This window comes from Kluyveromyces lactis (assembly GCF_000002515.2).
Source record: "Kluyveromyces lactis strain NRRL Y-1140 chromosome E complete sequence".
Classification (NCBI taxonomy): domain Eukaryota; kingdom Fungi; phylum Ascomycota; class Saccharomycetes; order Saccharomycetales; family Saccharomycetaceae; genus Kluyveromyces; species Kluyveromyces lactis.
The window spans coordinates 1608136-1635248 of NC_006041.1; the positions used below are offsets into that span (position 1 = coordinate 1608136).

General features: G+C 38.4%; 14 protein-coding genes across 14 annotated transcripts; 7 read left to right on the forward strand and 7 right to left on the reverse strand.

Moving 5' to 3' along the window:
- Nucleotides 1-235: 235 nt before the first annotated feature.
- SWD2 (WD-repeat containing protein SWD2) lies at nucleotides 236-1216 on the forward strand (the record flags this gene model as incomplete). The annotated part of the gene is made up of 1 exon (XM_454765.1): nucleotides 236-1216. The coding sequence occupies one exon, from the start codon at nucleotides 236-238 to the stop codon at nucleotides 1214-1216; it is 981 nt and encodes a 326-aa protein (XP_454765.1).
- HCS1 (ATP-dependent 5'-3' DNA helicase HCS1) lies at nucleotides 1198-3243 on the reverse strand (the record flags this gene model as incomplete). Its single annotated transcript, XM_454766.1, has 1 exon — nucleotides 1198-3243. One exon carries the CDS (start codon nucleotides 3241-3243, stop codon nucleotides 1198-1200), a length of 2046 nt encoding a protein of 681 aa, XP_454766.1.
- Nucleotides 3244-3496: 253 nt separating this feature from the next.
- Nucleotides 3497-4021, reverse strand: ATP7 (F1F0 ATP synthase subunit d; the record flags this gene model as incomplete). The annotated part of the gene is made up of 1 exon (XM_454767.1): nucleotides 3497-4021. The coding sequence occupies one exon, from the start codon at nucleotides 4019-4021 to the stop codon at nucleotides 3497-3499; it is 525 nt and encodes a 174-aa protein (XP_454767.1).
- A 958-nt stretch (nucleotides 4022-4979) lies between these two features.
- Nucleotides 4980-7577, forward strand: PUT3 (Put3p; the record flags this gene model as incomplete). The annotated part of the gene is made up of 1 exon (XM_454768.1): nucleotides 4980-7577. The coding sequence occupies one exon, from the start codon at nucleotides 4980-4982 to the stop codon at nucleotides 7575-7577; it is 2598 nt and encodes an 865-aa protein (XP_454768.1).
- A 107-nt stretch (nucleotides 7578-7684) lies between these two features.
- Nucleotides 7685-12775, reverse strand: URB1 (Urb1p; the record flags this gene model as incomplete). Its single annotated transcript, XM_454769.1, has 1 exon — nucleotides 7685-12775. The coding sequence occupies one exon, from the start codon at nucleotides 12773-12775 to the stop codon at nucleotides 7685-7687; it is 5091 nt and encodes a 1696-aa protein (XP_454769.1).
- A 583-nt stretch (nucleotides 12776-13358) lies between these two features.
- Nucleotides 13359-14051, forward strand: INA22 (Ina22p; the record flags this gene model as incomplete). The annotated part of the gene is made up of 1 exon (XM_454770.1): nucleotides 13359-14051. One exon carries the CDS (start codon nucleotides 13359-13361, stop codon nucleotides 14049-14051), a length of 693 nt encoding a protein of 230 aa, XP_454770.1.
- Nucleotides 14052-14164: 113 nt separating this feature from the next.
- On the reverse strand, nucleotides 14165-17566 carry DAL81 (Dal81p; the record flags this gene model as incomplete). The annotated part of the gene is made up of 1 exon (XM_454771.1): nucleotides 14165-17566. One exon carries the CDS (start codon nucleotides 17564-17566, stop codon nucleotides 14165-14167), a length of 3402 nt encoding a protein of 1133 aa, XP_454771.1.
- A 377-nt stretch (nucleotides 17567-17943) lies between these two features.
- On the reverse strand, nucleotides 17944-18459 carry ARC19 (Arc19p; the record flags this gene model as incomplete). The annotated part of the gene is made up of 1 exon (XM_454772.1): nucleotides 17944-18459. One exon carries the CDS (start codon nucleotides 18457-18459, stop codon nucleotides 17944-17946), a length of 516 nt encoding a protein of 171 aa, XP_454772.1.
- A 498-nt stretch (nucleotides 18460-18957) lies between these two features.
- On the forward strand, nucleotides 18958-20673 carry PRP40 (snoRNA-splicing protein PRP40; the record flags this gene model as incomplete). The annotated part of the gene is made up of 1 exon (XM_454773.1): nucleotides 18958-20673. The coding sequence occupies one exon, from the start codon at nucleotides 18958-18960 to the stop codon at nucleotides 20671-20673; it is 1716 nt and encodes a 571-aa protein (XP_454773.1).
- A 69-nt stretch (nucleotides 20674-20742) lies between these two features.
- Nucleotides 20743-21252, reverse strand: SEC11 (signal peptidase complex catalytic subunit SEC11; the record flags this gene model as incomplete). Its single annotated transcript, XM_454774.1, has 1 exon — nucleotides 20743-21252. One exon carries the CDS (start codon nucleotides 21250-21252, stop codon nucleotides 20743-20745), a length of 510 nt encoding a protein of 169 aa, XP_454774.1.
- Nucleotides 21253-21578: 326 nt separating this feature from the next.
- On the forward strand, nucleotides 21579-22259 carry KLLA0_E18283g (uncharacterized protein; the record flags this gene model as incomplete). The annotated part of the gene is made up of 1 exon (XM_454775.1): nucleotides 21579-22259. One exon carries the CDS (start codon nucleotides 21579-21581, stop codon nucleotides 22257-22259), a length of 681 nt encoding a protein of 226 aa, XP_454775.1.
- Nucleotides 22260-22385: 126 nt separating this feature from the next.
- Nucleotides 22386-23462, reverse strand: CCE1 (cruciform cutting endonuclease; the record flags this gene model as incomplete). Its single annotated transcript, XM_454776.1, has 1 exon — nucleotides 22386-23462. One exon carries the CDS (start codon nucleotides 23460-23462, stop codon nucleotides 22386-22388), a length of 1077 nt encoding a protein of 358 aa, XP_454776.1.
- Nucleotides 23463-23793: 331 nt separating this feature from the next.
- KLLA0_E18327g (uncharacterized protein) lies at nucleotides 23794-24429 on the forward strand (the record flags this gene model as incomplete). The annotated part of the gene is made up of 1 exon (XM_454777.1): nucleotides 23794-24429. The coding sequence occupies one exon, from the start codon at nucleotides 23794-23796 to the stop codon at nucleotides 24427-24429; it is 636 nt and encodes a 211-aa protein (XP_454777.1).
- A 402-nt stretch (nucleotides 24430-24831) lies between these two features.
- On the forward strand, nucleotides 24832-26463 carry CAB3 (phosphopantothenoylcysteine decarboxylase complex subunit CAB3; the record flags this gene model as incomplete). The annotated part of the gene is made up of 1 exon (XM_454778.1): nucleotides 24832-26463. The coding sequence occupies one exon, from the start codon at nucleotides 24832-24834 to the stop codon at nucleotides 26461-26463; it is 1632 nt and encodes a 543-aa protein (XP_454778.1).
- Between the last annotated feature and the right edge of the window lie 650 nt (nucleotides 26464-27113).

The window sequence follows — 27113 nt, forward strand, 5'->3', positions numbered from 1 at the left end:
TTTATAAAGCCAGAGTAAGACCAGAAAGGCTCTATTTCTCTACCTGCAAGTGACTAACACTATTGATTTCTTTGACAGATGTCATTACAATTTCGAGGAACATTTAAATTTAAATAAAACTGTTAACACCATCAAGAAATATTACCAATTTGGAGACAAAAAGAGAAGCTCAACGGGACACCAGCGGTTTAGCAACAGTTCTGTGATTATCTAAAAGTTAGCTGAGAAAGGAAATATGACTGTTAGCATTTCCAAGAGCAATCTTCTACGATTTGAGCCTGTGAAGTCCTTCAGAGTTTCTGATAAAGAATTGGGACCTATAACTTCAGTGACATTTGATGACCATGGCCAGTACTTGTTGACTGCAACTGCTAGTGATAATATGCATCTATATGATGCAGTAAGTTGCAGGTTTTTGAATACCATCGCTTCTAAAAAATACGGATGTCATTCCGCAAAGTTTACACATGCGCAATCAGAATGTATCTATTCATCCACTATGAAATCGTTTGACATAAGGCATTTGAATCTTGAAACAAACACATACCTTAGATATTTCCAGGGCCATGGTGCTCTAGTGAGCGATATACAAATGTCCCCGTTGGATGATACTTTTTTGTCTGCATCGTATGACGAATCGGTAAGACTTTGGGATTTGAGAAGCTCCAAGGCACAGGCCCTTATACCAAGTTTAGTCCCCACATGCATTGCTTACGATCCAAGCGGGCTTGTGTTCGCCATTGGTAACCCTGAGAACCATGAAGTCGGTTTATATAACGTAAAACATTTGAAGGCGGGCCCATTTTTAGTTATAAATGTGGATCCAAGCTTTGATCAGTGGAATAAATTGGAGTTTTCAAACGATGGTAAATATTTGTTGCTTGCGTCGTCCGCTGGAAAACATTTGATCATGGATTCCTTCGATGGTACACAGTTATTTGAATTATCAGGAACTAAACCTTTCCCATTGAGAGAGTTCATGGATTCTGGATCCGCAACGTTCACTCCAGATGGACGCATTACATTGGGAACTGATTACACTGGGAAGATCGCGATATGGAACCACGCAGACTTCATCAGTGGTAGGACGCTCAAACCTCAAGGATTTATTAACGCCGCACCAAATACATGTCCCAGAACTATTGCATTCAATCCTAAATATAGCATGTTTGTCACTGCAGATGAAACTGTAGATTTCTACGTATATAACGAATGAATTATACTGGGATCTGGATATATGACTTCGAAGCCAGACTCTACCCAGAGCACCCATCTATTTAGGAATGGCACTCGACATCTCGATAACATTTCCATGTTACCGATGACACAAAGCTGCCTTTTAGGTCTGGTCATCGCGACATTTAATCTTCTTTCATCTTTCAAGAACCCAACCTCGAAATTCTCGTTACTTCTTACTAAAGATAGGATGATGCACTCCTTTTCTCTACCTTGAAATCCGTCTACGGTAGATATCTCAATTGCTTGATGCTTTTCATGGATGAGTTTTTTCAACAGCGATACTTGTGAATTATACGGGGAGATCACACCAATACTTTCTTCCGTAACACCAGCCTTTATCAACTGCTCAACGTGGTATAATGCCAAATATGCTTCATTTTCGTTGTATTTTGAAGAGACTAGGTGGAACTTATCGTCTGCATCGTTGTCATTTTCATCAGACCTTTCTGGAAAGTCGTCTCCCTCAGTATCTAACCAAATACATGGGAAAGTAGTGTTGTCGTTCGATTCAACACCTGGTAAATCTGCTAGCAGTTGTTTCGCAACGGAGTCATCTGCTTTCAATTTCCCGTCATATAATTCGTTAGAAGAAAACTGCATAATTTCTTCGTTCATTCTGTACTGTACATTTAGCAAGTACTTAAATTCGTTGCCGTAATGTTGCAATAATCTGTCAAACACGGTAGTACTCAACAAGCGCTTTACTTTATCATTATCTTCAGTTTTGATCGTTGGAGGTAACTGCTTGTCGTCTCCAGCTATTATGAGTCTTTGCATATCTGATTTTAAATGTGAGATTAAAGGGATCCAACACTGAGGTTCTAAACTTTGTGAAACTTCATCAATGATCAAAGTATTGAACAATTTGGATTGTAGATCATACGCACTCAACAATTCTCGAGAACTTGAACCGTGTAAAGTGCAAACGACAATTTTGCTCTTTAAAATTATATTAATTAGCCCACTTTTCTCTCTCTGCCTCAATTCTTTTCTCAATGCCTTGACCTCCTGCCACCCTTTCTTGCGATCTCTTGAAGATTTGAGCTTTTTAACGCTAGCAATGGTATCATCAATCTCTTTCATAATGTCTTTTAAAATCATGCCCGAGTCTCCCTTTTTAGACAATACGTCAAGGGAATGTGACAAAACTTGTGGTAGTAGCCGAGATGGATGACCAATTCTTAATAATTCATCACCTGGAACAACTTTACTAAGTCGTTCCAAGATTGTATCAACGGAAATATTTGATGGTCCACAAACCAAAATCCTTTCCCCTCTATCGTATAACTGTTTTATCAACTCTACAAGGGTATATGTCTTTCCCGTCCCTGGCGGGCCATGGATAATAGATATTTCATTTGACAACGAATGTTGGATGGCATCACGTTGAGATTCATTGAGTTGTTCGTTGTAGAACTTCACGTTATGTTCAGGGTCTTTTTTAATGAACTTTCTTTCGTGCAACATGTATTGGATCAAGATATTGTCGGGTATTGAATTGAACTCTGCCAACTTCCTCATAGTAGATTGCATTCTCTTATAAGTAATGGTATTAGTAGTCTTCAAGAGACACAACCTGTTGAACGAGTATAATTGTACGGCATCTTGGTCTTTAGATTCATCCACAGCCAATACGATTTGGTTGTTGGACACTTTGGATACCACGGCATCCAAGTTTACCGTTTCATCCTTCTTACTCTTTGCCTTTGCCGAAGGTTGAACCAATACTATATCACCGACTTTAAAGGAACCAGTGTTCAATTCCTTGGTGATGGCTGGATCTGCAGAAAGTTCCAAGTATAGTTTCGAACCGATCCCAGTTCTAATGTTATCTAACTGTAGATGGTTAATTGCCAACCCAGCTGCGATCAATTTGGGAAGTGGGGCACTAGCTAGCAATTTTGACGTTTGTTCTACATCTTGTTGCTGCTCATGGGAAATTCCGTCAAGGAACTTTTCAGCGACCTGTTTATTCACAGAGCAGTCACCAGATTCACAAACCATAACTGTATATTCCCCGTGGTTCTTTTACTTAGAGTGAAAGTTGTTCTAAAATATCGTATGAATGTTTTGAGTATACATTTTCTATTTCCTTTTTGTTATATGGACTTTTTATATATGAAAGGTCTTAATACGTTGTCTCGTTAAAAGATTTGTTTGTTAATTGACGTCTGAGCTGGAGCTGGGCCAGGAGAGAGGTATACGAAAGAATATGAAATATGAGGTGGCACAGGGAAAATTTTTTGTCATCGCCTTATCACATAATAGTCAAATCACCGAACTTCTCCTTGTAACCTGGAACGTCCCATCTACCCTTCTTAACCATCTCTTCCACCTTGGCATCGATTTCAGGTCTAGCCTTGGTCAATTCGTCCACAGTCAATTGGTCGAATGGTCTAGCGGATTCGATGTTGTTCAAAGTTTCCTTCAAGTCCTTCAATTCTTGAGCGACCAACTTTTCAGTCTCAGCAGCATTTTCAATGGCTTGAGATTCAAAGGCTTCAATGGTAGACAGTTGCTTGGAGACATCAACGGAGACTGGCTTGTAAGATTTGTAGAATTGTTCAATCTTATCGACGACTTCGGTGTTCTTCAAGACAGATCTGTAATGGGAGAAATCAACAGACGTAGGTTGACTTTGCAATTCCAATAACTGTCTACGGGCTTCATCGTTTCTCTTCTTGAAAGAGGACAATTGGGTGGCAGTCTTACCAGTCAATTTCAAAGAAGAAATGACCTTAGCCCAGTCTAATTTGTTAGCGGCGGATTTAGCTAGAGACATGATTATAATCTGGAAAAGGGTGAAGTTGTGGTTGTAAAATGTTAAAAGAGATACCGTAAAGCCCAAATAAAAGGAGCAATATGAAATGCAATATTAAATAATAATAATTAAATAACAGTTAACAGGAAAATGAATAAGACCTACTAACGAATTGCAACTGTCAAACTTGTATCGTTCAGTGTTGTAGATTGAAAGCTTTAGGAAGCGAATGAAAAAAGATATGTTTGGAAAACCTGTGTAGAGGGAATAGTTCAGGAGGTCGTGTTATACGGTGTGAAGATGCGACTCGAAAGAATAACCTCATCGGGAAGTCACTGTCCGGGTAACGAGGTAATGTGTTGGCAATGCCCAATCACAATGCGGGAAAGCCAACAAAGGAAAGCCGACACCCATACACAATGACCGAAGACCATCACGTGATTAGTATTTGAATTCCTAATTTGCTCACGTGACTCTGAAATTCAAATGTGTGAAAAAAAAAAAGAGGAGCTCATTTCCCGCCCGGTCCTATACCCCATTTCAGCCGCCGTCCGGCGCAATTCTCCAACATCACGCACTGGAACCCGTCAATATCGGTCAACACCGGTCAACTAACAGACTTTAACACAATACTGACTCCAATGCCAAGAGTATTCAGGTATATATAGACCATACGTACTGGCATGGAACGAATAAAAACCCTGAACGTTTCCTTATCTGTTATTTCAGCGGTTCCAATTTGATTTCAGAACCTATACCGACATACATAAAAAAAATTCGTTGAAAACAAACAAACAAACAAATACCTGTAAACAAATACATACTGCAACTAAACACTGAAACTAGCCAATCCCTGCCATAGCCCTATCCCACCCCTATACGATGATCATTAGTATACGATAGTCTGAAAGAATAGAACAGGAAACAAGATATTGGAAAAGATTTTGCAAGACATAGGATAGACGGGAAATTATTAGAGATGAGCGCAACAGATAATGGGAGTGAACAGGATAAAGAAAGATCTGATAGCGTTTACAGCGGTGATGAGAAAGATGAGGTAATAGTAGAGTTACTGAATGATAAGAAAAAGAAGGTGAAACGGTCTTCTCTGGCATGCACCAGGTGCAGACGTAGACATATTAAGTGTCCGGGTGGGAATCCATGTTCCAAATGTCTCAAGGCGGGTGTTGCTTGCGAGTACGTGGAACCCAATAAGAAACTAATCGTTTCTATGAGTTATTTGCAGCGGTTGCAGAACGATTTGAGTATGATGAAGAAGGAAAACGTTAAGTTGCAATCTTCGCTCACGGAACGTAACGCAAAGGTCCAGTCCCTAGAGCAATTGAAACAACAGTACGACGAATTGCGATCACGTAGTAAGACTTATCTCCATGCTGATACTACTAGTAGTTCAAGTTTCCAGCCAAATCAGGATACAAGGACTTTACCAGTGATGAATAAACCCGATACGGATGTGGTTTTTCAAAAGAACAGTGTCCATGATTTGGTTCATGATGATGAAATCGTGCCCAATTTCTCAGAGAGGAGAGGCCGTTTGGTGGAATCAAGGACAGGTCAAGAATATTTCGTTGGATCATCGTCAATGACATTGTTTGGTATGGAGATTCTTTCCTTGATCCCTGATTCGTTGAGAAGGAAAAGAGCACATTTGGATAGGAAGAATCATAAACGCCTTCGGAAGCCAACAGGAGCATCACATTTACCTACTTCGTCTTCTTCAGCATCGTTGGCCAATCCCTCTTTGTTGAATGAACCAGAACCAGTCGATGAAGTGCTCCAAGAAGAAGGTAACGCGTACAGAATCGTGCTAGCTAAAAATGATGGGAATAATGATATAAGTGTCAACTTCACTTTACCCTCTTATTCATATGCAATGCTTCTCATTGATACTTTCATCACTTATAATGATGGTTGTTTCTATTTCTTCAATGAGGGTATTGTAAAACACTATTTGAAACAGACCTATGATGGTATCAGTAGTTTTGAAGATCATACTTTACAAACAATTTGGTTTTGCAAAGTACTTCTTATATTCGCAACTGGAGAGATGTACTTAGGGACTGCAAATAATATTAATGGTAATAAATTGTCATCTAAGGAAACTCCGAAGTTGCCAGGTTCCGGTTTCTTCGAGCAAGCATCGGAAATCTTTAGTTGCTTGTTTTCAAGTGGAAGGGTGGAAAACGTTACCAAAGAAGGTGGTATCGAAGTTATGTTGTTGTATGCATTTTATCTTCAAGTGGCTGACTGTACAGTGGCATCCTATTTCTATTTCGGTCAAGCGTTAAGAGCTTGCCTAATCTTAGGCTGGCATGTAGACGCACAAAGAGACTCTTTGACAAGATTTGAATTGGAACATAGAAGAAGGATTTGGTGGACCGTGTACATGTTTGAACGAATGTTAAGTAGTAAAGCCGGTCTTCCACTATCATTCACTGATAACACTATTACGACTGAACTCCCTGATGATTTTGACATGACTAACCCTCCACCAGGATGCGATAAATATATCTTTCCTGAGGCTGAGTACATCACAAACTGTGTAAGGATAACCCAAATCAACGCACAAATTCTCAACAAAATGTATCAGAAACAGCCAGATTCTAATATTCTTCCAGTTCTCAAGGACATTGTCACCCAGTTGCTTGAGTGGAGAACGCATCTTTCTGATTTTCTACAAGTTGATTTCACTCAAAAGAATCTCAAGATTTCAAGACTTTGTACCAACGTTTTCACTGAATATTTCCAAGGTATGAATTTGGCTATCAGACCATTGTTGTTCCATTTCGCATCCATTCAGCTCAAACAATTCGAAGTAACTAATGCATATATTAATTTGAAGAACTACTCAAGAACAATCTCATCCTTGTTGAATTGTTCTTTACAAGGATCCATCAATACTATTAGGTCTTTGTGGGCTCTAATGGATCAGAACATGGTCGCATTATTTGGTTATATGGATAGAGAATACATTTTTACATCTGCTTGTACGTTGATATTGTTCAACGCTGCATTCGGTATCCATGACCAAACGTACGAGCATTTGGACCACGCTTTGAGGATATTCACAAAGATGAGAAATTTAGGCAATAATCCAGCTGGGCTTAGACGCGCACAACTTTTAAAACTAATGTCTACTCTCGATTTCCATGGTAAAATGACTGAGTTGATCATGAAACATACGGACGAATTGAAGCCAAATTTCCAATACGATATCCACGATGACAGAAATGTTAATATAGTCTCGCATGTCTCAACTGCGTTCTCTCAGTTTGGATCATCAAACTCTTCAATATCTCAAACAGAATCAAGCGGGAGGCTGCGAAACGAAATTGCAATCGAGACTAACGCAACAAGGTTGGATTCCTTGAATTTCGACGAAAACTCTGATATCCAAAAACTCTTGGATATCTTAGAAAACGTAGGCAAATCTGATGATAAGCTTTGGAAAGAAATATCTGACCAGGCTATGTGGCTTGGTAACAATATGGATTCTATGCATTCTATGGAAACTGAGAACAGTTTTGGAGAATTCAAAGCTGAAGATTTTCTTTAAATTAGTACCTTAATATATTCCAGAGTTCTATGCATTTAATTTATATATGTAAATTAAGGAACGATTATCAAATATTCATCTTATGCGAAGGATTTTCATGTTTGGTCTTATTTACAAATTCTTTTGGCAGCATTAAGTTCGTCGTGGTCCATCCAATCCGATATTCTTTCATCCTCCTGAGCAATAATAACTCTACGTGTGGACAATTCCAGATTATTGACTAGCTGTTGTTTATCAACAAGCATGTTACGGAAGCTCTTATTATTTTTGGTATTCTTCAACCAAGTATTTTCACTTTCGGCTAAGTTCTTTAAGAGGCTATTTTTTTCACAGTCACCATATGCCAGCGATGCATAACCAGATATTAACAATGGTTCACCACCGTCAATTAGTTGGATACGGTACAAAATTTCTTGGATCAAGGTCTTCAAACGGATATGCAAGTAAGGAGAATTTTGCATATTCATTAACCATTCAAAGCAATTGTTAGCTCTGAGTAATTTGAGATCAGCTGGCAGCTTTAAACCCATGTTGATTGTCTGTAGAATCCATGACAGATATTTGTAAAAGTTTTCAGAGTCATCAAATGAATCGTTATCAGTGAACAAAACAGCCTGTAGCAATGGCAATTCATTGTTTTTGATAAAGGGGGAGCTTAGAACCCAGCGATAAGCCTTCTCGTAGATTTCTGAGGAAGGTTGAATCAAAAGATCACAAATACGGGATATTGTGATCCATACCATGGGAGGAAGAGGGGTAAAATTTTTATCACCAATTTCCAATGATGGTTTTTCTACAGTGTATAATATTTTAGTAATAAGCACCTCATAGATACGTCTGTCCTTAAATTGACTTGATTCTTCAATGGAGAATAACAGCCCTTCAAGTATAGATTTAGCAACAAACACCGTATCATCATCCAATGACAAAGATGCGACAGCCAACTGTAAAATCCTATTATCAACGAATTTTTTGACGTTGTAAAAGTACTTAGATGAATCTTCTTCCGAGGATTTTCTGACGAACTCGTCACAATTAACCAAACATAGCATAACAAACAATGGATCGTATATAGTAGAATGATTTTCTCCCAAAGAAGCAACTTCCGCCTTGTACAGGTTTTGGAGTTTGTTCCATTTTTCTTCTGTTGTACCAGTTTGGAACGAATCGGGCCTTGGGCGATGCGAAGGAAAATTATTCAAAGTGTTTGATATATCATTCATACTAATTGTAACAACCAACCCTTCTTTCTCCTTTGTTATCAACTTTAAAGGCCCAATTAATTCAATTTCAATCTCGCGAAGAGAATCAACAAATTCCCAACTCACTATCTCGTTAGTCCATGATTGTCCGACAATGGATTCCATTTTGTCCAACATGGATAGCAAAAGAATGTCTGATGTAGTTATCGATCCGCTGTAGAATTCTAAAAGTTTATTTTGTAGGGCAATGTTTGAATTTTCGGTAACGTCCATGAAGAATAATTGATAGAGAGCTGAAGTAGTTAAAAGTTTACTATATTTGGAGCCCTTTTCATTCAAATAAACAAGAGAATCGTTGTTTAAAAGTAGCTGTAATATCTGATTCGAGTTGACAGATGATTTATCGGCTTTCAGCAACAGCACATTATAGTACTCCATTAAAACATCATTCTTAACCCAGATGCTTGAAGAAACTACCTCTAGCTGGGCATTAAGAATGGATGGCTTCACTAATTTCCACAAATCTGCAGATGATTTAGTCATAAACTTCTTAGTTGTTTCAAGAATCTTTGCAAAGCTCTCAGATAACACTGGTTTTTCAGCAAGGTATTTTGTGATGTATAAGAAAAGCTTGTTCAACCACGTCCTCACATTATTGTCCTCATAACGATCTACAGCCATGATGAAGGCTGCACCATCTGCTGTATATTTCATCTTATGTTCGGTGATAAATTTAGTGGCTTGTTCAATATTGCCAGTATCCAATAAGCTGTGGTGAGTGGTTAACAAGGCCAAGGATGCTGACAATTTATAACCTGAAGCGCTGTTCAAGTTTTCCATAGCTATGTTTATTGCTTCCATAATAGCTTCTCTATCTGTTTCCTTCTGCAAATGCGTCGCAATTATAATCTTGGTAGTTGGATCCGGAATCTCTGAGTACTGGTTGGATAGAGAGTTTGTCAACCCTTTAATTCTCATACAAGACTCTATAAAAAATGCTTCTTTTCCGATAATAGATGAAGCTAATTTAGTCACGTCGACAATCTCAATCTTAACAAGCTTGAAATCCAGAATTTGTTGAAGTAATTTCTGAATATCTGAAGTCGCCACTTCGAGGATTTTCGTAAAGATCTCAACATCAACAATGACATTTTCTACTAGACATCTTTGAAGCAACTGCCTACAAACCGTTTCAGAATAATTATCTATCATATGCAAACACTTGATAACATCTTCGGCTGAAACTATTTCGCTTAAAACTCCCAGCGCAATGGTTCTGCGCTGTGATTTTTCAGAAGCAGCAATTGTCTTGAATAAATCAAAGGCATATTTGCTGAATTCATCATACTCAATATCGAGCTGACTATAAATTTGTTGAAGGCCATTAACAACGTATAAGAATAAGTCAAATGAATCGCTGTCTATATTAGGCAACTCACCATCAAACAAATGAGAAAAATAACTTTTCTTAACGACACGTTTCTTAAACTTCATATCACCTAATGCATAATTACCCACCTTGGACAATAGGTTATCAATAGTTTCCTGTACCTGCGTAGAAAGTAAACTGCCTGACATCGTTTTCTTTAGACGGAAAATAATAGCAGCTACATCAAAAGAATTCACAGGGAATCTGCTCATTTTGCTTAACTTCGGGGAATATTGCAACAAAATGTGATCATAGCTAGAAGTTGAATCATTTGAAAACAAAAGGTATTCCGGAGATGATACTTTCTTAATGATCTCGTCAGTAAAGGATAAGTACAATTCGACAAGATTATGAGGTATACTTTCAACGTTAGAAAGTAGATTTCTAATACCTACTTCAGACTCTCCTAGCACCAGCATATTTCTGAAAAATATAAGTAACCACTTGACGATAACTGACTCTTTTGGGTTATCAATTTGGACAAATTTCCATTGTTCAACAAGTGTCAAAAGGAAAGGTGATAGATTCTCATATTGCCTTGCCATATCAACATACTTATACGGAGTCTTATGACATCTAGAAATGGCTTCATCCAATAGTTTCAAAATCTTCATGTGCTCCGAGGTGGAAAAAGAGGAACCAGTACTTGACAAAAGCGATAAACTATTAATTAAAGCTGAAATTGGAGAACTTATTAGCTCTTTCATCTTGAAAATATTACTGAACTGTACCAAATTGAATAGTAAATTCGATATTCTAGAAGTGACGATTGATGAAGCGTTTTTCGAAGATGCGAGCCTTAAAAGCGATGTGAATAGAGAGTTTTCGTTATTTGAGGCATTCCACCACTTGATTTGGGAGTTATTTAGTTCCTGGAACTTCATGAAATTATCAAGGATAACCAAATCCATTCCTGAAAATTGATCACTTTTCATAATATCAACATATATGTTGCTAGCTGGTAAATTGACGTTGAAGAAGTTTGGGAATATTTTACTATAGTAATTGAGGATAACGGTTAAGGACAAAGGTAAAATTTTGTTAGTTGGGGATTCCGTGTATAAGATATTCAAAACTGTCGTCAAAACGGGTAAATCTGGCAAGTACGAAAAATAAGCATTTAAGAGCATTGCCTTTGAATTATCCCATCCCTTTTCGTTGTACAAGTCCAGCACTTTATCCAATTTCTTCAATGAAAATACCAACAATTGACTTCCCATCTGTCTGATTAGATTTACTTTGTTTTGCAGACATTTCGTAAGAGCTGTTTTCGTTAAAGTAGAAGGAATAATCGACTCCACGACAATTGTTGTGGATGGAAGACTATCAGAATCTACTGTTTCGACGTATTCTGGAATGGGAAGATTGATCATTCTACCCAAAAACAATGTCATACCAAACCAATAAGCTGTCATCTTTGGGTCATGTGATCCCATAGATGACACGTACGTTGAGTAAGGAGCCACCAACTCTGGGACGTTACCTAAAATTTTTATGACTGTATTACATTGTGTATCATCTTCCCATGGCTTAAAAAATGTTAATGTGGTGTATAATAACTTGTTGTGTAACTTGAATACCTTCTGGTTAATTACCACAGGAACGCCTGACTTCAAGTTTGAACTATCCTCAAACCAAGAAGTTTTGTCGGTAAATACGACACCAAAGTCCGTATCGCCACCATAGATTTGAAAGAATTCATCTATCAAGGAAACAATGGCTTTATTTGGAGAATAGTAAAACTCATGCAACCTATTCACAACGAACTCATTTAAAATCTTACTCTTGGTCATCTTCCTAAAACTCGTTTCTTTTAGAATGCAATCAATAAATAGATGTAGAGATTCCTCGATAAGTTCAACAGAGTCCATTTTAACCATATTCTTAACCCACGCGGTCATAATTTTCTGATTGTCACTGAGAATATCCTTCCTTAGTACCGCCGGTGCGTTCTTAACTAGTGTTATCCAAAATTTAACGAAGTTGGACCTCATAGAGATGTGAGTTGATTTCCTAGTAGCTTCAATATCTGGGTTATCAAGCTTTCTTGGATTCAAAACCTTCAACAATGCTACCAACGTCAAATCGAAATATGACAAAAATTCATCAACGAACTGGCCTTTATTAAACTGTACAATCTCTGTCATTAACCCAAATACTGAATTCGTTATCGAAGGACGCAGATTATTGATACCTCTGTAAAGAACTTTACAGTAATTATTAAGTATATCACGGATAATAACGGATCCGTATTGCACAACACTGGTATTCGAATTCAAAATGGCAATTAGTTTTTTGAGCTTTATAGTAGTTTCAGCAAACTTAGCATGTTCATTCACCTGTGCATAATATGACCAACCTTGTGTGCATTGCACAGCAAGTCCCTTTTGGAAAAACTCAGCTACAGGGCGGTAATTATTGGAAACATCAACATTGAGTAAATCAATACCGTTGATAAGAATCTGCAGGTCATCAAATAAACCACTGCTCACATTACTAACACTTGGAAGGTTCTGTTTCCATTTCCTTTTTCTGGTCCCTAACATGGAGCCGTCGTCGTTATTCATAGCGCAAACACAATGTAGTTTCTGTTCAAAAAACGCTAGATATTAACGGCTTATATATATTACAATAAACCAGCACACTTTCTTGAAGTTTTAAAATGAACCAATGCTACTGTCTTACATAGATTTTAGTAAAACAAAGTGATGATTGTATATGCCCAATCGATGCGATGAGCTTGATCAACATTTTTTTCTTCCATTCTACGCTAAAAGAAACAAATTTTCCAAATATGACGGGGCGTCATGCGATTTTCACGTGACATAATTAATTAATAGTAACTTATCACCTTGCATATTCCCTCACCTGCTTGTAAGACAATCCATAGTCTTATATATGCTGCTTTAGATAGCTGGGATATGATACATGTAACAATAAGGTCACTCAAGGATAGATATTAGCGTTTATTGTTGCTTATTATGCAAATTATGTACTATTTTTACAAAAGATATAAACAATATCGGTTGACAGAATGAAAAGCTTGGAATTGATTAACATCGATGAGTTACTTCCAGAGTTCCAGAACAGCTTCGTCAAATCTTTAACTTTTCTTCGAAGTACATCGTTTAATTGGATCCACGAAGAGAGATGTTCGCACATAGGTTTTTGAAAGTCTCAAGAAGAGCGTATTCAGAAGTTGCAACCAATGCAACCAACGGCGCAAAGAAGTCCAGATTTGATAAGTCAGCTATTAAACCATTAATTTCACTATTGATATTCGGATCTGTGTTAACAAGTGTTTCAGCCCAACAGCAGAGACATGCTGATATGGTTAGAAGATATGAGATGAAGATTAAGATTCTACAGGATTTGATCGACCGTACGAAGCAAGGCGATTTCAATTACAATGCGGAGAAGGAACTAGAATTAGTTAACAAGCTATTCGCTCGTCATGAGCTGGGTAATTCTGTTGATTTGGAAAGAGAAGCTAAGATGATACGTGAACGTGCGGCCAAAGAGATTATTGATCGTGAAAGGGTAATAAAAGGCATGAATTCACAAATTGAAGAAGAATCACTGGAAGATATCTTTCAGGATATCATGAAAGATATCGATCAACCAAATAGCAGCATCGCAGCTCCGACGAAAAAATTAGATAGTGATTCTATGAAGAAGGGTTCTGACGATATTATTGTAGATAAGGAATGGCTAGATTATGAGAGACAAAGAGAACAGAAAAGATTAGCATTCAAACCTTCTACTGAGAAGCATGTTATCGTAGAGAACCCTGGTGAATACAACATCGCAGCAGAAGAAACTAAAGTCAAGAGATTTTTGTAGGGTGTGCCAACTAATATCTTTGTAATTGGTGAAAATTGTTCACTTCATTTACATGACTTCTAAATGAATATATATGTATATATATATGGTTACAACGAATGAAACGAAATATATCAGAACTTAACTTCATTTGTGACCTTTGTATCATCATGGACCACATCCTTTTCTTCGAGGGGAGCACTGCCATTAGAAGGAGTATTAATTTTGGGTCTCACTTCACTTCTTGGTGGACTCTTTTTCAAATCCTTACGAGGACTTTCATGGGAGTGAGTTGTTCCAGTAGCACTAGATGGTGTAATGGGATTCTTGTTTCCCTTCATCTTATCATTGATAACCAAAGGGATAGATCTCTGAGGAGATTTCTCCTGGGAAGGAGGTTCTGAAGAGTGGCTTGATATATTTGTACTTTGAGTCTTTGGCGTTTTCGAATGTGCCTCAAGTAATTCATTCAACTCAGTAAATGAAGCAGAAGGAATGCCAGGCATGTTTGCCTGTAAACTGGTTAAGCCTTGCAAAATTTCTGGAGGTAGATTTTTCAATTGCTTGAAAGCGGAATTGTTTAAATTGTCAAAGCTCGCATGAGGTGAGCCGAAATATGGACTTTGTGAGTTGAAAAATGGCTGTTGAGAAGGCCCTGGCTGTTGCTGCTGCTGCTGCTGTGGATGAGAGTGCTGGTTAGATGGTGGATTCGGTGGGTTGTAACTCGATGAAGGATTGTAAGGTGATTGCGACTTAGGTGGAACAAATGGTTGGGTAGCTGGTTCATCAGTTAACAGACCTGGAATTTGCGTCAACAACATATGAATTCTATCCAATGCATTACCAGCTCTTTCAAAACTCCTAGATGACATTCTTAAAATCCAAATATAGTTACGCAAGCAGTCTCTAAAAACTAATGCTTCATCTTTAGTAGGAGCGGTCACGTATAAAAGCGCCGAAAAAGTTCCAATGAGCGCCAAGTTACCAGTGGAACTTGTATACCAGAATGAATTGATATGTTCTGTTTTCAAGTCACGGATAAACTCAATAGCAGCTATTAGCCTCGTCTTGGCAGCCGTTCTACAAACTGGAACCAGTTCAGGAGGTGAATCTGGCGATAATGTTGAAATGATTTTTCTGTGCAAAGTAATTTCCGCAGAAAAGTATGCAAGTGTTAAAGTTGCATTACTGTTATAACTACCTGGTGTGTAGTTACTCATCGATAATTTGTGCGGCAAGGAATGATACCATTCTCTTAACTTTAATTGTAAAGGTTTTGCCAATTTTAAAACATGTTCGATCTTAGTTGTTGTCTTAATAGCACCAATTGTATAAAAGGTATCCATGATTTCTCCCAAAATAATGCTTAAGGACACCATTTGTCTGAACAGTAGTTTTCCACTATTGAAGTCTTCATCAGTTGGTGAAATGTCAAGTATGGAAGAGTTCCCAATGGGACCTAGAGGCCTATGCGACGGTTGTTTATTGCGTTGACTACTGGTTATTATTGGCGATTTATCAGGGAAGTCGTCTTCTGTAAGAAGCTTAACCATCCAGTTCCGACCTAAAATTAGATGCGAATTCCTAGATTCCAGAAGGGCTGTCCATTTATCTTGAGCCCAGACGGCCCATGCTAATCGCCTTCGTAGTCCACGTTCCCAGCGAGGTAATCTCCAGTCTTGACAATCAACACCGAGGCCAAGTTCCTCTGACAAAGCAACAACTTCCGAACATAGTACCCAATTGTTGGGACATTCACTACGACAATGCAAAATTAGTAAACCTGCTTGGACAATGCTTAATTTGGGTCTTTCAAACACCTCGTAGAAAGTTTTTAATGCAATATCATTCAATTGATTCGCAACATCTGGTTTAGGAAAACCAATCAATTGCGGGTGGAAATCCCACCATTGTAAAGCTAGGGAATAAATGGATGCAAGAATTGGCGCCGTGAGTTCACGATAAGATCTTGAGTACTTCTCCAAAAATACTCGTTCGTGTAGAATGGGAAAGTAAGGATGAATCAGTTTAAAGAAAATTTCAACCAATATTTTACCATGAGGATGCACTAGTTTTTCCACTAAATCTATATCACGTTCTTGCTTCAAGTAAAGTTCTTGATTAAAATCGTCTCTTAAGATGAACTGTGCATTGGGAGATACCTTGCGTAGTGCGACATTTTTTGATAATTGCACTTGCTCAATCTTGTCTAGTTTCATGTGATTGATTAGATTAATATCGAAGATGGATGTCGGGCCCACAAAATAGGAAGACCTGGGATATTGAATGGAAGACTGAGCATAATTAATTTGACGTTGTATGCTCTGTTGACCAGAAGTTAGCGGTTGCTGCTGTTGTGGTTGACCTGAGTTCATTCCGTAATTGAACTGATTGAAAGCATAAAGTGACGAGGGGGATGCCTTTTGTGCTGCACCGTTGTTGAACTCTGACGCATTCCTTTGATAGGGATATGGAGGTTGTTCATAACTTGTCTGAGATTTGTACCAATTCTGAATTGCGTCATTGTAGTATTGTATCGGCAGATTGTTAGCGCTATCACTGGTAAGCTCATTATTAGGCGTGTTACTGTTGCTATTATTACCACCGGCGTTGTTAATATTATTGTTGATATTATTGTTATTATTATTACTATTAGGGTTACTGTTATTAATATTTGTGTTACTGTTTTTATTTTGATTATTATTGCTAAACTTAGTACGTTTCAACAATTCATGCACATTTATGTTCTCATCCACTCTATCACGTTTGTTCATCTGTTTTTGTAGCACATCCGCCGCCACTTTCCCACTCGGTAACTCCGAGAATGTACACTTGATCCCCTTCGTATCACATGGAACACAACTGTCGGATTCAGGGGGAACGATACATTTCGTGCGTCTCCTCCTACAATGATCACATGGCTTCTCTGTTAGCGTATTTTGTGTCCTTACAGAAACGTTAGGAGATGGTGCACCATTTGTACCGCTTGATGGGACAAACTGTGGAGAATTCGCTGAGCTGTTAGATCTGTTCAATAATTCTTGATAATGTTGCAATAACATATCCAACGACCCTTTGTCCATCCCTGAAGAACTCTTATCTTGCTGCTGTGGCTGAGACTGTATTTTATCCGGACTACTATTATTACCGTTAGTCAGATTATTCAGAATACTCGTATAATCATCATTGAAATTCAACATGGAGTTATTATGATTTTTAAACCCACCAATATTATCACGTTCTTCATTCTCTTCACGCGCATTATCATTATCATCATCGCCATTATCAACTACAGCATTTAAGTTACCGCCATTACCACTAGTAGTATTGGTACCCGAAACCTTATTCTTCAAGTTAATGTTTCTTGGAGAGCTCGACGCAGACGCCGAACCTGCTTCAACTGAAGTGGTCTCCTTACCAGTTCTAATACTGTTCCCAGCGTCCTCAGGGTTCCCTGTACCAGAATCCACATCTTCAGAAGAATCGGCCTTCCAGAGAGAGTCACCACCATTAACGGATGCTGCGCTTCCACTCATCGCGCTCTTTGATAAACCTGTCGAAACCTTGATATACAAAAGCAAAGAGAATAGTAAAGACAGACTCTATCTCAAACGCTTTACACCACAAAATCCTTCAGTACAAGAGACTTGCACCCTAAAACTACCGAATCTAGTCACTTGAAGCAGCCAAATACGCGTCCAAGGTCCCTAAATCACCGTCCGATGCGTTATCAACAAACAAACGTTTATCTTTTCCTCAGTACGTTTCCATTTATTAACCTTCTTTGTTGGTTTCGAAAAATCTCATATAGCCGGGTAACAAACCAATGGAACTAGGAACGGTTCACGTGATCATAATACTTTGTTTAACTATACATGGACTATACATCTATATATCCACGAGAGTTGGCAATCTAGTAGACGAATTGTTCCAAGTACGCTTCTGCTGCGAATCTAGCTCTGGCGTTCAAGAACAATTTCATTTCAGAGATTTCTTTGTCGACCTCTTCCATGAAGTCGATGATGAATTCGATCAATTTCTCGGTAATCATAGTCTCGGTGTGTTTATTTGTGATCAAGAAAGAGATACTATACCCAGGCACTGGGACACGTCTTAGCACGTAAAAATTCTCTGCTCTTTGTTCGAGGAAACTGGTGAATTTGTGTACCAAAATTTGTTCAATCTCATCTGCTTGTTTCACTTTAATACTCATACGGACGGAGTTGACACTTGGTTCGATTAGAACTTGTTCGTGTTCATTACGTGCGATATGCATAGGTTGTAATAGAAGTTCTGCACTTGTATTGTCCACTTCGACCTCAGGTCTGTTGTGTCTTTCCACTTCTTGAGAGGAGAAGTTTGATAGATTCAAAGCAGCTTGCAATGAGTAACGCACTGCTGTTAAGTATGGACGTAGCGATTGAGACATTTTTCCTTCACTTATTAACTGATGGGTTGGAGAACTGCAGCTTTTACGGTGACAATGGCCAAAAGATGGGGTTGCAAACCTGTCTTTATTCAACGTTATCGGTTGTGATTTGGTTCAAATAGGGTCAAAAGAATTAATTCTGAATGAAATTTCAGCACATTAACTGGACCAATGTAAGAAAGAAGACACGGAAAACTAGAAATTGCTGGGTCAAATGAGGCCATTGGATGCCAAAAACTGTGGAAATGATGGAAGGGAATCATCAGGCTTATTTTGTCCTAAGTTTCAGGTCTGATGGAGGCATTGATCCCACGTTATAGCATTCTTACCACAGCTTAATACAATCAGGGTAACAAGGTTTATGATCTAATATTATGAATTGAAATCTCAATCCAAATGATTTAAACTGTGTTAGCGATGGGATGAGGGGATGAGACGACCATCAGTTATCCAAGTGTCTAGATAGCAATTCTCCAGCCAGAAACATTTTAATTTCAAATGTCCTGGCAAGAGACCAAAGATCCTCAAGGAAGAGTCTATTATTATAATGATACAGGACAGACCACTTGGGAAAAACCAGAAGAGCTATTCACCGAGTTTGAAAGGAAGCTGCTGAAATATGGTTGGAAAACTGCTCTTGCAGAGGATGGTAGGGTTTATTATTACAAGTCAGACACAGGAGAGACTACGTGGAACGTGCCGGTTTTTGAGAACGATGATAACCGTGATGAGAGAAGTATACCAACCAAATCGTCTGGCAAAGCTGGGCAACCGGATACTGCATCGGCAGCTGACACCAACTCTACACAGGTAGAAAGTGGAAAAGATGTAGATGTACAAAAAATCTTGAAAGATAGCGAGAACAAATACAAAAACGAATCAGAACTTTTGGTTGTACGAAAGGCTCCATCAAAGGAAGAAGCCGAGAAGGTGTTTTTGCAAATGTTACAAGATAACGAAGTGGATTCTACATGGTCGTTCAATAGGATTATTCGCGAAATTGGGAACAAAGATCCGCATTATTGGATCATAGATGATGACCCATTGTGGAAACAATCAATGTTTGACAAGTTCTTGTCGAACAGAACAGAATCGGAGTTGATTAAAGAGCATCAACATTTGGAAAAATTCGAACAGGCCTTTATAGAAATGCTTGAGAAATTGCCCAACATTCGTTACTATTCGCGTTGGAAAACTATCAAGAGGCAGATAATGAATGAACCTATTTACAAGCATTCTGTCATTGATGAGAAACAGAAAAAGCGTACGTTCCAAAGGTACATATCTTCATTACAGCATGAACACGAAGCACAGCATACCAAAGTTAGAAACGAGGCATTAAAAGAATTGAATCTGTATTTTGTTAGCATATCCGATGATATTGACCCCAGCAACTTACCATGGAGCAAATTCGCTACAAAATATCTATGGGGATCACCAAGATTCGATTCAAATAAGAACTTCGTATCAATTACAAGGAGTGATGTTTTCAAAATTTACATTACCTTTGTTGAGTCAAAGATGGCTGAACTCAAAACGGAAATGGAAGGTTTGCGTTCTAAGAATTTCAGATCAGATAGAAGGGCAAGAGACCAATACAAAGCTCTTCTCGACGAATTATCACCATACATTAAATGTAACAGTACATGGAAAGATATATATCCATTGTTGAAAAGTGATAGGAGATTTACGAACTTGCTTGGAAGAGACGGATCATCGGCATTGGATTTATTTCTTGATAGAGTTGATGAAGCCGAACTAGTTTTGAAAGCCAAATGTTCGGTAGCGAATCAAGTAATTATCTCAAAGGGTTTAGATTTTGATCACAATTCTTCCGATGAGATTCGAAACTTGCTACAGCATAATACACATCTAAAGGATATGCTGCCTGAAGACATTGAGATGGTACTACTTCGTTTGAAAGAAATTCATGGGAGAAGGAAACAAGAGGCATGGCAGCGTGAATTAGAACTACAGTTAGCAACACCTGAAGCAAGGAATTTCGAAGTAAAATTGGAAGCAATATGTTCTGAGAAGAGATTAAATAATTGGGAAGATGTACTCAAAGAGATTAAAGACGATGCATTATACCAAAGCCTACCGAAAGATCTCGGTAAAATGATATTCGAAAAGCTCATTCAGAAAGGATTCCAATCTAAAAAGAGACATTTGGAAGAACGCAAGTCCACTCCAACGTTAGATTTGGATTATTAGTGAACTAACAGCCGTAGTGCCTTAATTCTTATAATGCATTTAGAAGTGAATATATAAATTTTACAAGCTCTAATCCTCACTACTTATCAACGAAGAAAGTGCCAAGAGACCTAGAAGGCCAAATTTGGCATATTTGTTTTCAGAGATCCATATCGTTACGTAACCCAACTGTGGTATATATCCTTTGACTGTCCCTACAACGTCTTTGGTCTTGTTCAAGTAGTAATTACCTCTAGCATACAATGGTACATCATCACCATTGTTATTATCACCCTTTGTTAGCAATAGCTGCTCTCCGGTGGAGCGATCATAATGTTGTTTTAATACTCTGTGAACAATTGGTATAGATTTCCCGGCAACTTCATACACAACCACATCACCCACATTATTCTTCTCGTTCCTGTTCCACAAGAACAAAATATCACCTCTTTGGAAAGCAGGTTCCATGGATCCCGAAAGGACAACAACGATTGGAGAATGACAATCTGTAAATAGAGATAGCCCCATCCAAAACATAAACGAACTGGAAAGAACGTATCCCAAAGACAAAAACCTAGTCAATTCTAGCCTCAAGTTCATCGTGATGCTACCGTTATCAAACTATAACGTAATTACCACTATTAGACCCTAGTTGATCGTCTGAAACACGGTATGACGGCCTGAATAAACCTCTGTTTTATCATTTCCATCCTTAAAGGTTATAATCTGGCGAACTTGGCCTTTTCAGATTATTTTTTTCCGGGTTTTGACTATATAAAGACTAAGAGTATTAAAAGGTTTCAGTAAGACTGTTAAAAAACCTTAAAAACTTCAAATCTGGATAGCTTACCGTGCTTACTTTCGTATTTAGATTAACTAGTTGAAAACTGATAAGAGGTGTTACTGTTTTTAAGTTTTAAAACATAATGAAGGTTGCTGTGATTGGTGCTAATGGTAAAGTCGGTAGACTCGTTTGTGACAAATTAAAAAAGGTTGATAATTATGATCCGGTTGCTTTTGTTCGTACTGAAGAGCAAGTGAAATATTTCAAGAATGAAGTTGGCATTGACGTTACATTAACCAGTGTTGAGGATAGTACAGTTGGTCAGATTGCCGAAGCTTTCAAAAAGCATAAAATTGAAGCTGTTGTATTCAGTGCCGGAGCAGGTGGTAAGAGCATTGAAAGAATATTTACAGTTGATTTAGATGGATGCTGCAAAGTAGCAGACGCCTGCGAGGAGGCCAATATTTCCAGGTTCATCGTAGTTTCTGCTATAAAGGCAGAAGACCGTACTTTCTGGTATGACACTGCTTTGCGTAATTACTACATTGCTAAAAACGCTGCAGATCATTACGTGAGAGGAACCAACCTAAACTATACAATCTTACAGCCAGGGATGTTGGAAACCGGCAAGTCAACTGGTAAATTATGTACCTTGGATCTTCTTGAGACAAAGAAAGATTCATTTTTCGCTATTGACCGTGATGATGTTGCTGAAGTGATTGTCAAAATTCTTCAACATGATAAAGGAACGATTTGCAAGACAATCCCTTTGGCCAACGGTGGTCTAGCGATAGAAGATTTCTTGAAAACGCTATATGAATGAGCCCAGATATGCGATTGATTTAAAAGCAGATCTTTTATGACTTTATATGACCTCTATTTACCTGACCCTTAATTTTATATCTAAATATACATTTTGGACGGAGTTTACCTGGTCAACAGTGAAAGTTCAAATTGATTTTATTACATTTGACATGAAAGAATCATGGGATGTAACGAAATCCTTGATTAATTGTTGGAATTGATCTTGGCTAGCGGTAGTATAATTTGCATGTTTATCTACAAATTTCAACAATGTGTTGTAATTGGCAAGCCATTCCAACCATACAAAACCATGCAATAACGAATCACATAGATCATCGTTTTTGTTCCTTTGTCGAAAGTCAAGATCCATCGCAGAACCCTTTGAGATTTCATAGAAATTGACTGATGATTTATCACCTTCGTAACCATCCAAAATCTCTTTGAAATCAGGATCCAAATCGAACTTGAAAAATTGTCTCTCTTTGCCAGATATTTGATCATATATTAGCGATCTACACAATGCTATTCGTACCTTCTTAGATAGGACATTAGACGTAGGATTTAGTTTTGACTTAGACTTTTCTCTTTTCTGGATTGAATGAGCCTTGATTAGCTCTTCAATTGGGATGCCTGAACATGTAAAATCAACCATACGCTTCGGAAGCGATGGAAAAAGATGGATAGGTAACGATTCACTAACAATTCTATTTTGTAAGTTAGAATAAAGCACGTACTCCAATATCATTACTTTGAGAATATTCTCTAAGATTGTAGAAGAAGATGCACTTCTTGATCTCTGCCTTTCGATGAAATAGGCATTACAGCTAAACCGCGTAAGCCAATTAGCTAAATTTAGACCCAATGTTGCCATTACCTCCGGACGTAATGGTGGTGTGATCTCACCTTCGTTCAAATTCACGAAATCACCTGCCAATTGGACCTTGTACATCTCTTTCAACATCGGTCTTTCCATTCCTTTATCCCAATGAAAGGTAGTGAATGCAAAATTTGCAATCCCCAAATCAATACCCATAACTTTTAATCCACTCTTGGAGTCCTTAAGCTTAAGCAAAGTGTTTAGCTTGACCATTTGTTCATTCAGACCTTCTTTCAACTGCTTTTTAGTGCCTGTTTGAATTGAACCCAACATGAGTCCAAGACTTTTCAGCTCATAACTTTTGATCCCATCTAGATACTTGTTCAATACCTTCAACTTACTCATACTGAGTGATCATGTGGTACCCCCACCTCTTTTTCCCTTTACCTAGAAACTATTTATGAGATGGTGCCCTTTTTGTTTACCTTTTGAAGGTTGAAGAACTGATTATCAGGATCTAAGAGATGAGTACATCTAACGTAAAAGAAGACATATTAGAAGAATACACTGTCCCCTGGGGTAGAAATGAATAGCTATGAAATTCGTCGCATGACGTGACGATGAAATCTATGGCCCTCAATTGATGCTGCAAAACCGTAATATAGGGTTCTACAATTCCGGTGACGGATATGTCACAAAAGACACCAATATATAGGAATACTTGAAATGTATATATATGCCGCAAGACATGCCAAACTTTTCTCATGAACTCTGTAATAGAAGAGAAGCACTGCCATCTGAATTTACCATGACCTATTATCGAGAAGTTGTGAACGATCATGGTACATTCCGTGGAATGTACGATCCCTCTGAAGACACATTGGATATCATCGAATCGCCTAGTTTTGAGAACGCTAGCAAACTATCGCTAAGAAGAATCTTACACTGCTTGTCACCACGGTCTCATAGAGTAATAAGAGGTCCAGGAATTCACAAATTCCGAGTATGGCTCAATAAGAAACCAATACTTTCTTCTCCGGAGTCCTTAGATTCAGAATCCCATTTCATAGACGAAGCGTCAGATAGTTGCCATTACGAACCATTCAGAACCGTCCCTTTACCTAGAAGAAATAAACACCGTACTAAAATCACTGAATATAGCCACAGTTTGAGGCAGACGGTACGGCAATGGTTTCACCATGATTTAACTTCGCAAAACCAAACGTCAAAAAACTATCATCATCTAGACGAGTCTACGATGGATAGTGCATATTCCAATTCCACATTGGCTGATGGACTTGTAGATTATAAGACGAAACGTCAAACATATTCACCGACACAAACCTTCGATGGACCAACAGCACTTATGTAATGATACTTTAAATTACTTAGTAAGAGTGATAAATAAAATAAAATAGGGATAGAATTATAATTCCAGAGAATAAACTGTATCACATATGAAGCACAATTAGTATATTCGTTTTCGTCGTTGTTATACAGTAGAGATGCACCAACCAGACGCTTGGTATTGTATATTTTCTATCCGTCTGTCTGTCTTGCTCATGCCTCATGGCCTACAACATCTGACAGCATCGGATAATGGGAAATTGAATAAAAAAATAATTATTTGAAATTCCGAATGATGTATAAAGAACAAACACATGAAACGATGGGATACATTCAGGAATTATCGATCATTGTTTGATATTTTGGTCACTAGTTATACTGCATTTAGTAGACTGAATTTGTTAATCGATATCTGAAAGCCATAGTTATGCCTGAAGGAGTGACGGGGGACTCTGTGAAGCCAGTATCCATCTTGACTAACCGGTCAAACTCCAATACCAGCACTGTTTCCGATGCTGGTGAAGGAAGAAATGTAAGTTTAGGCAAGATAGAAGAGATTTCTGGACGCTGTGGACCAGCTAGACACCCAAATTATGAACCTGTGAACGGTCACGATTATGTGAATCCCCAGAAGCTTATTCAAAAGTTGCAGTTGGTGACTAAGTCTTCTGAGAAAGAAGGCGAAAGGGATTCAGACAGAGATGTACTTGGTGAGAGAAGAGAACAAGGAGGATCACATGGACCGTTAAGGACACCCTTGACTGCAACATCAGTATCATTCACGGTTCCCGAGCATCAGGATAAAGTCATTGCGCATAGGCTTTCTATTTCCACAAGACCCTCATCGACCAAATTGGGCACTCCAACCACAGTAGCCTCTTCTAGCGAAGCTCCTCCCACCATCACACCAGTGAATTCTATCAGTTCCACAACTCGTGAACCGGACACGGGTCATGTTACCAACACGTCAACGGCGGCTACTAATACTGCCAATACTTCTGGAGCTGGATCATCTCGTCAGAACTCTGTGCACATACCTGGTGATTTCATCTATTTCGAAGCTAAACCAAATAACGGGACGCGCAACGGTGGTGATGGCGCAGTGTCCCCTAAAATGACAGGTGTCCTGGACCGTGAACTATCACCCTCTGCCACGTCTCTTGATTATAATGACCCCATCGCTGCCGTCGCCGCCAAGAAGGCTACTACCAAGAAACGAATCAGTGAAGAGGAACCACACGTTCCTTTTACCGAATTGTTTCAAAAAGAGGATGATGAAAAAGTACATATTCTAATAGGTGCAACGGGGTCTGTCGCCACCATTAAGGTACCGATGATCATCGATAAATTGTTCAAGATATATGGGGAAGACAAAGTGTCGATCCAGCTAGTACTTACGAAACACGCGGAACATTTCTTGAAAGGTGCCAAGATCAACAAAGAGGTCAAGATATGGAGAGATGAAGACGAATGGTATGGGTTCAAAAGAATGGGAGATCCCGTATTGCACACGGAACTTAGAAAATGGGCTGATATCTTCGTAATAGCTCCGCTAAGTGCGAATACCTTGGCTAAACTAGCCAACGGTATATGTGATAACTTATTGACGTGTTTGCTACGATCCTGGAAATCGAACGTACCGGTGATGCTCGCGCCAGCGATGAACACATTTATGTATATTCATCCTGTGACGAAAAAGCATTTGAAAATGTTACAAGAAGATTATCCATATATAGAGGTGTTAAAACCGGTAGAGAAGGTTTTAGTATGTGGTGACATCGGAATGGGAGGTATGAGAGAATGGAATGAGATTGTCGAAATCATTACGAAGAGACTTCATCTAATACTGGGAGAAACCAAGGAAGATGAGGACCGTGATGAAGAGGGACGTGATGAGGACGAAGATGAGGATGAAGATGAGGATGAGGATGAAGATGAGGATGAAGATGAAGATGAAGATGAAGATGAAGATGAGGATGAGGATGATGACGACGACGATGATCTTTACGAGGAAGAAACTAGATCTCAGGAAGATCAAACATCCAAGAAAAGTAAATGATACACATAACTATTCTCTTAAGTAGATGATGACATAGCTTATTTTTAAAGTTTTACAGTTAGTTCTATTACAATAATAAAAGTTCATCTCCAATACCATGGTAAAGCTCGCTTCCGGTGCTTAATGAAGCCAATGGCTTACGTACCGCGAGAAATAAACTTTTAGCGACGGCACGACATTCCCAATCGGGTAACTACAACCGCTCCGGCTCCTCAAACTTCACCATAGTATATATATATATATATATCTGAAACATGAGATGCACGGATTTTTTTCAATGCGCTTCGATATGCCCGTACCCATTGTCTTGTCTCTGTATCTACATAGAGAACAAACTTTCCAGCAAACAGGCGGAGTAAGAAGGAAAACTTGTTCCTAATCCTCCCTCTTTCGAGGAACCTAATCAGTGAATGAGTCGTATCTAATCGATATAAGTACTTCTACCTTTCTTTCTTTTTTTTTTTTTTTGGCTGTAATAGATAGAGATCATCGACATTGAACATAAATTTCATCAAGGTAAAGATTTAATCTTATCCTGAGTCCTGGTTTTTCATAATAACTAGTGGGGAAATCTGGGTTGGCAAATCTGAGTTTTGGGATTAATATACCTATTTGGGAATCTCGATACGATGTACCATAAGAACCTTTTG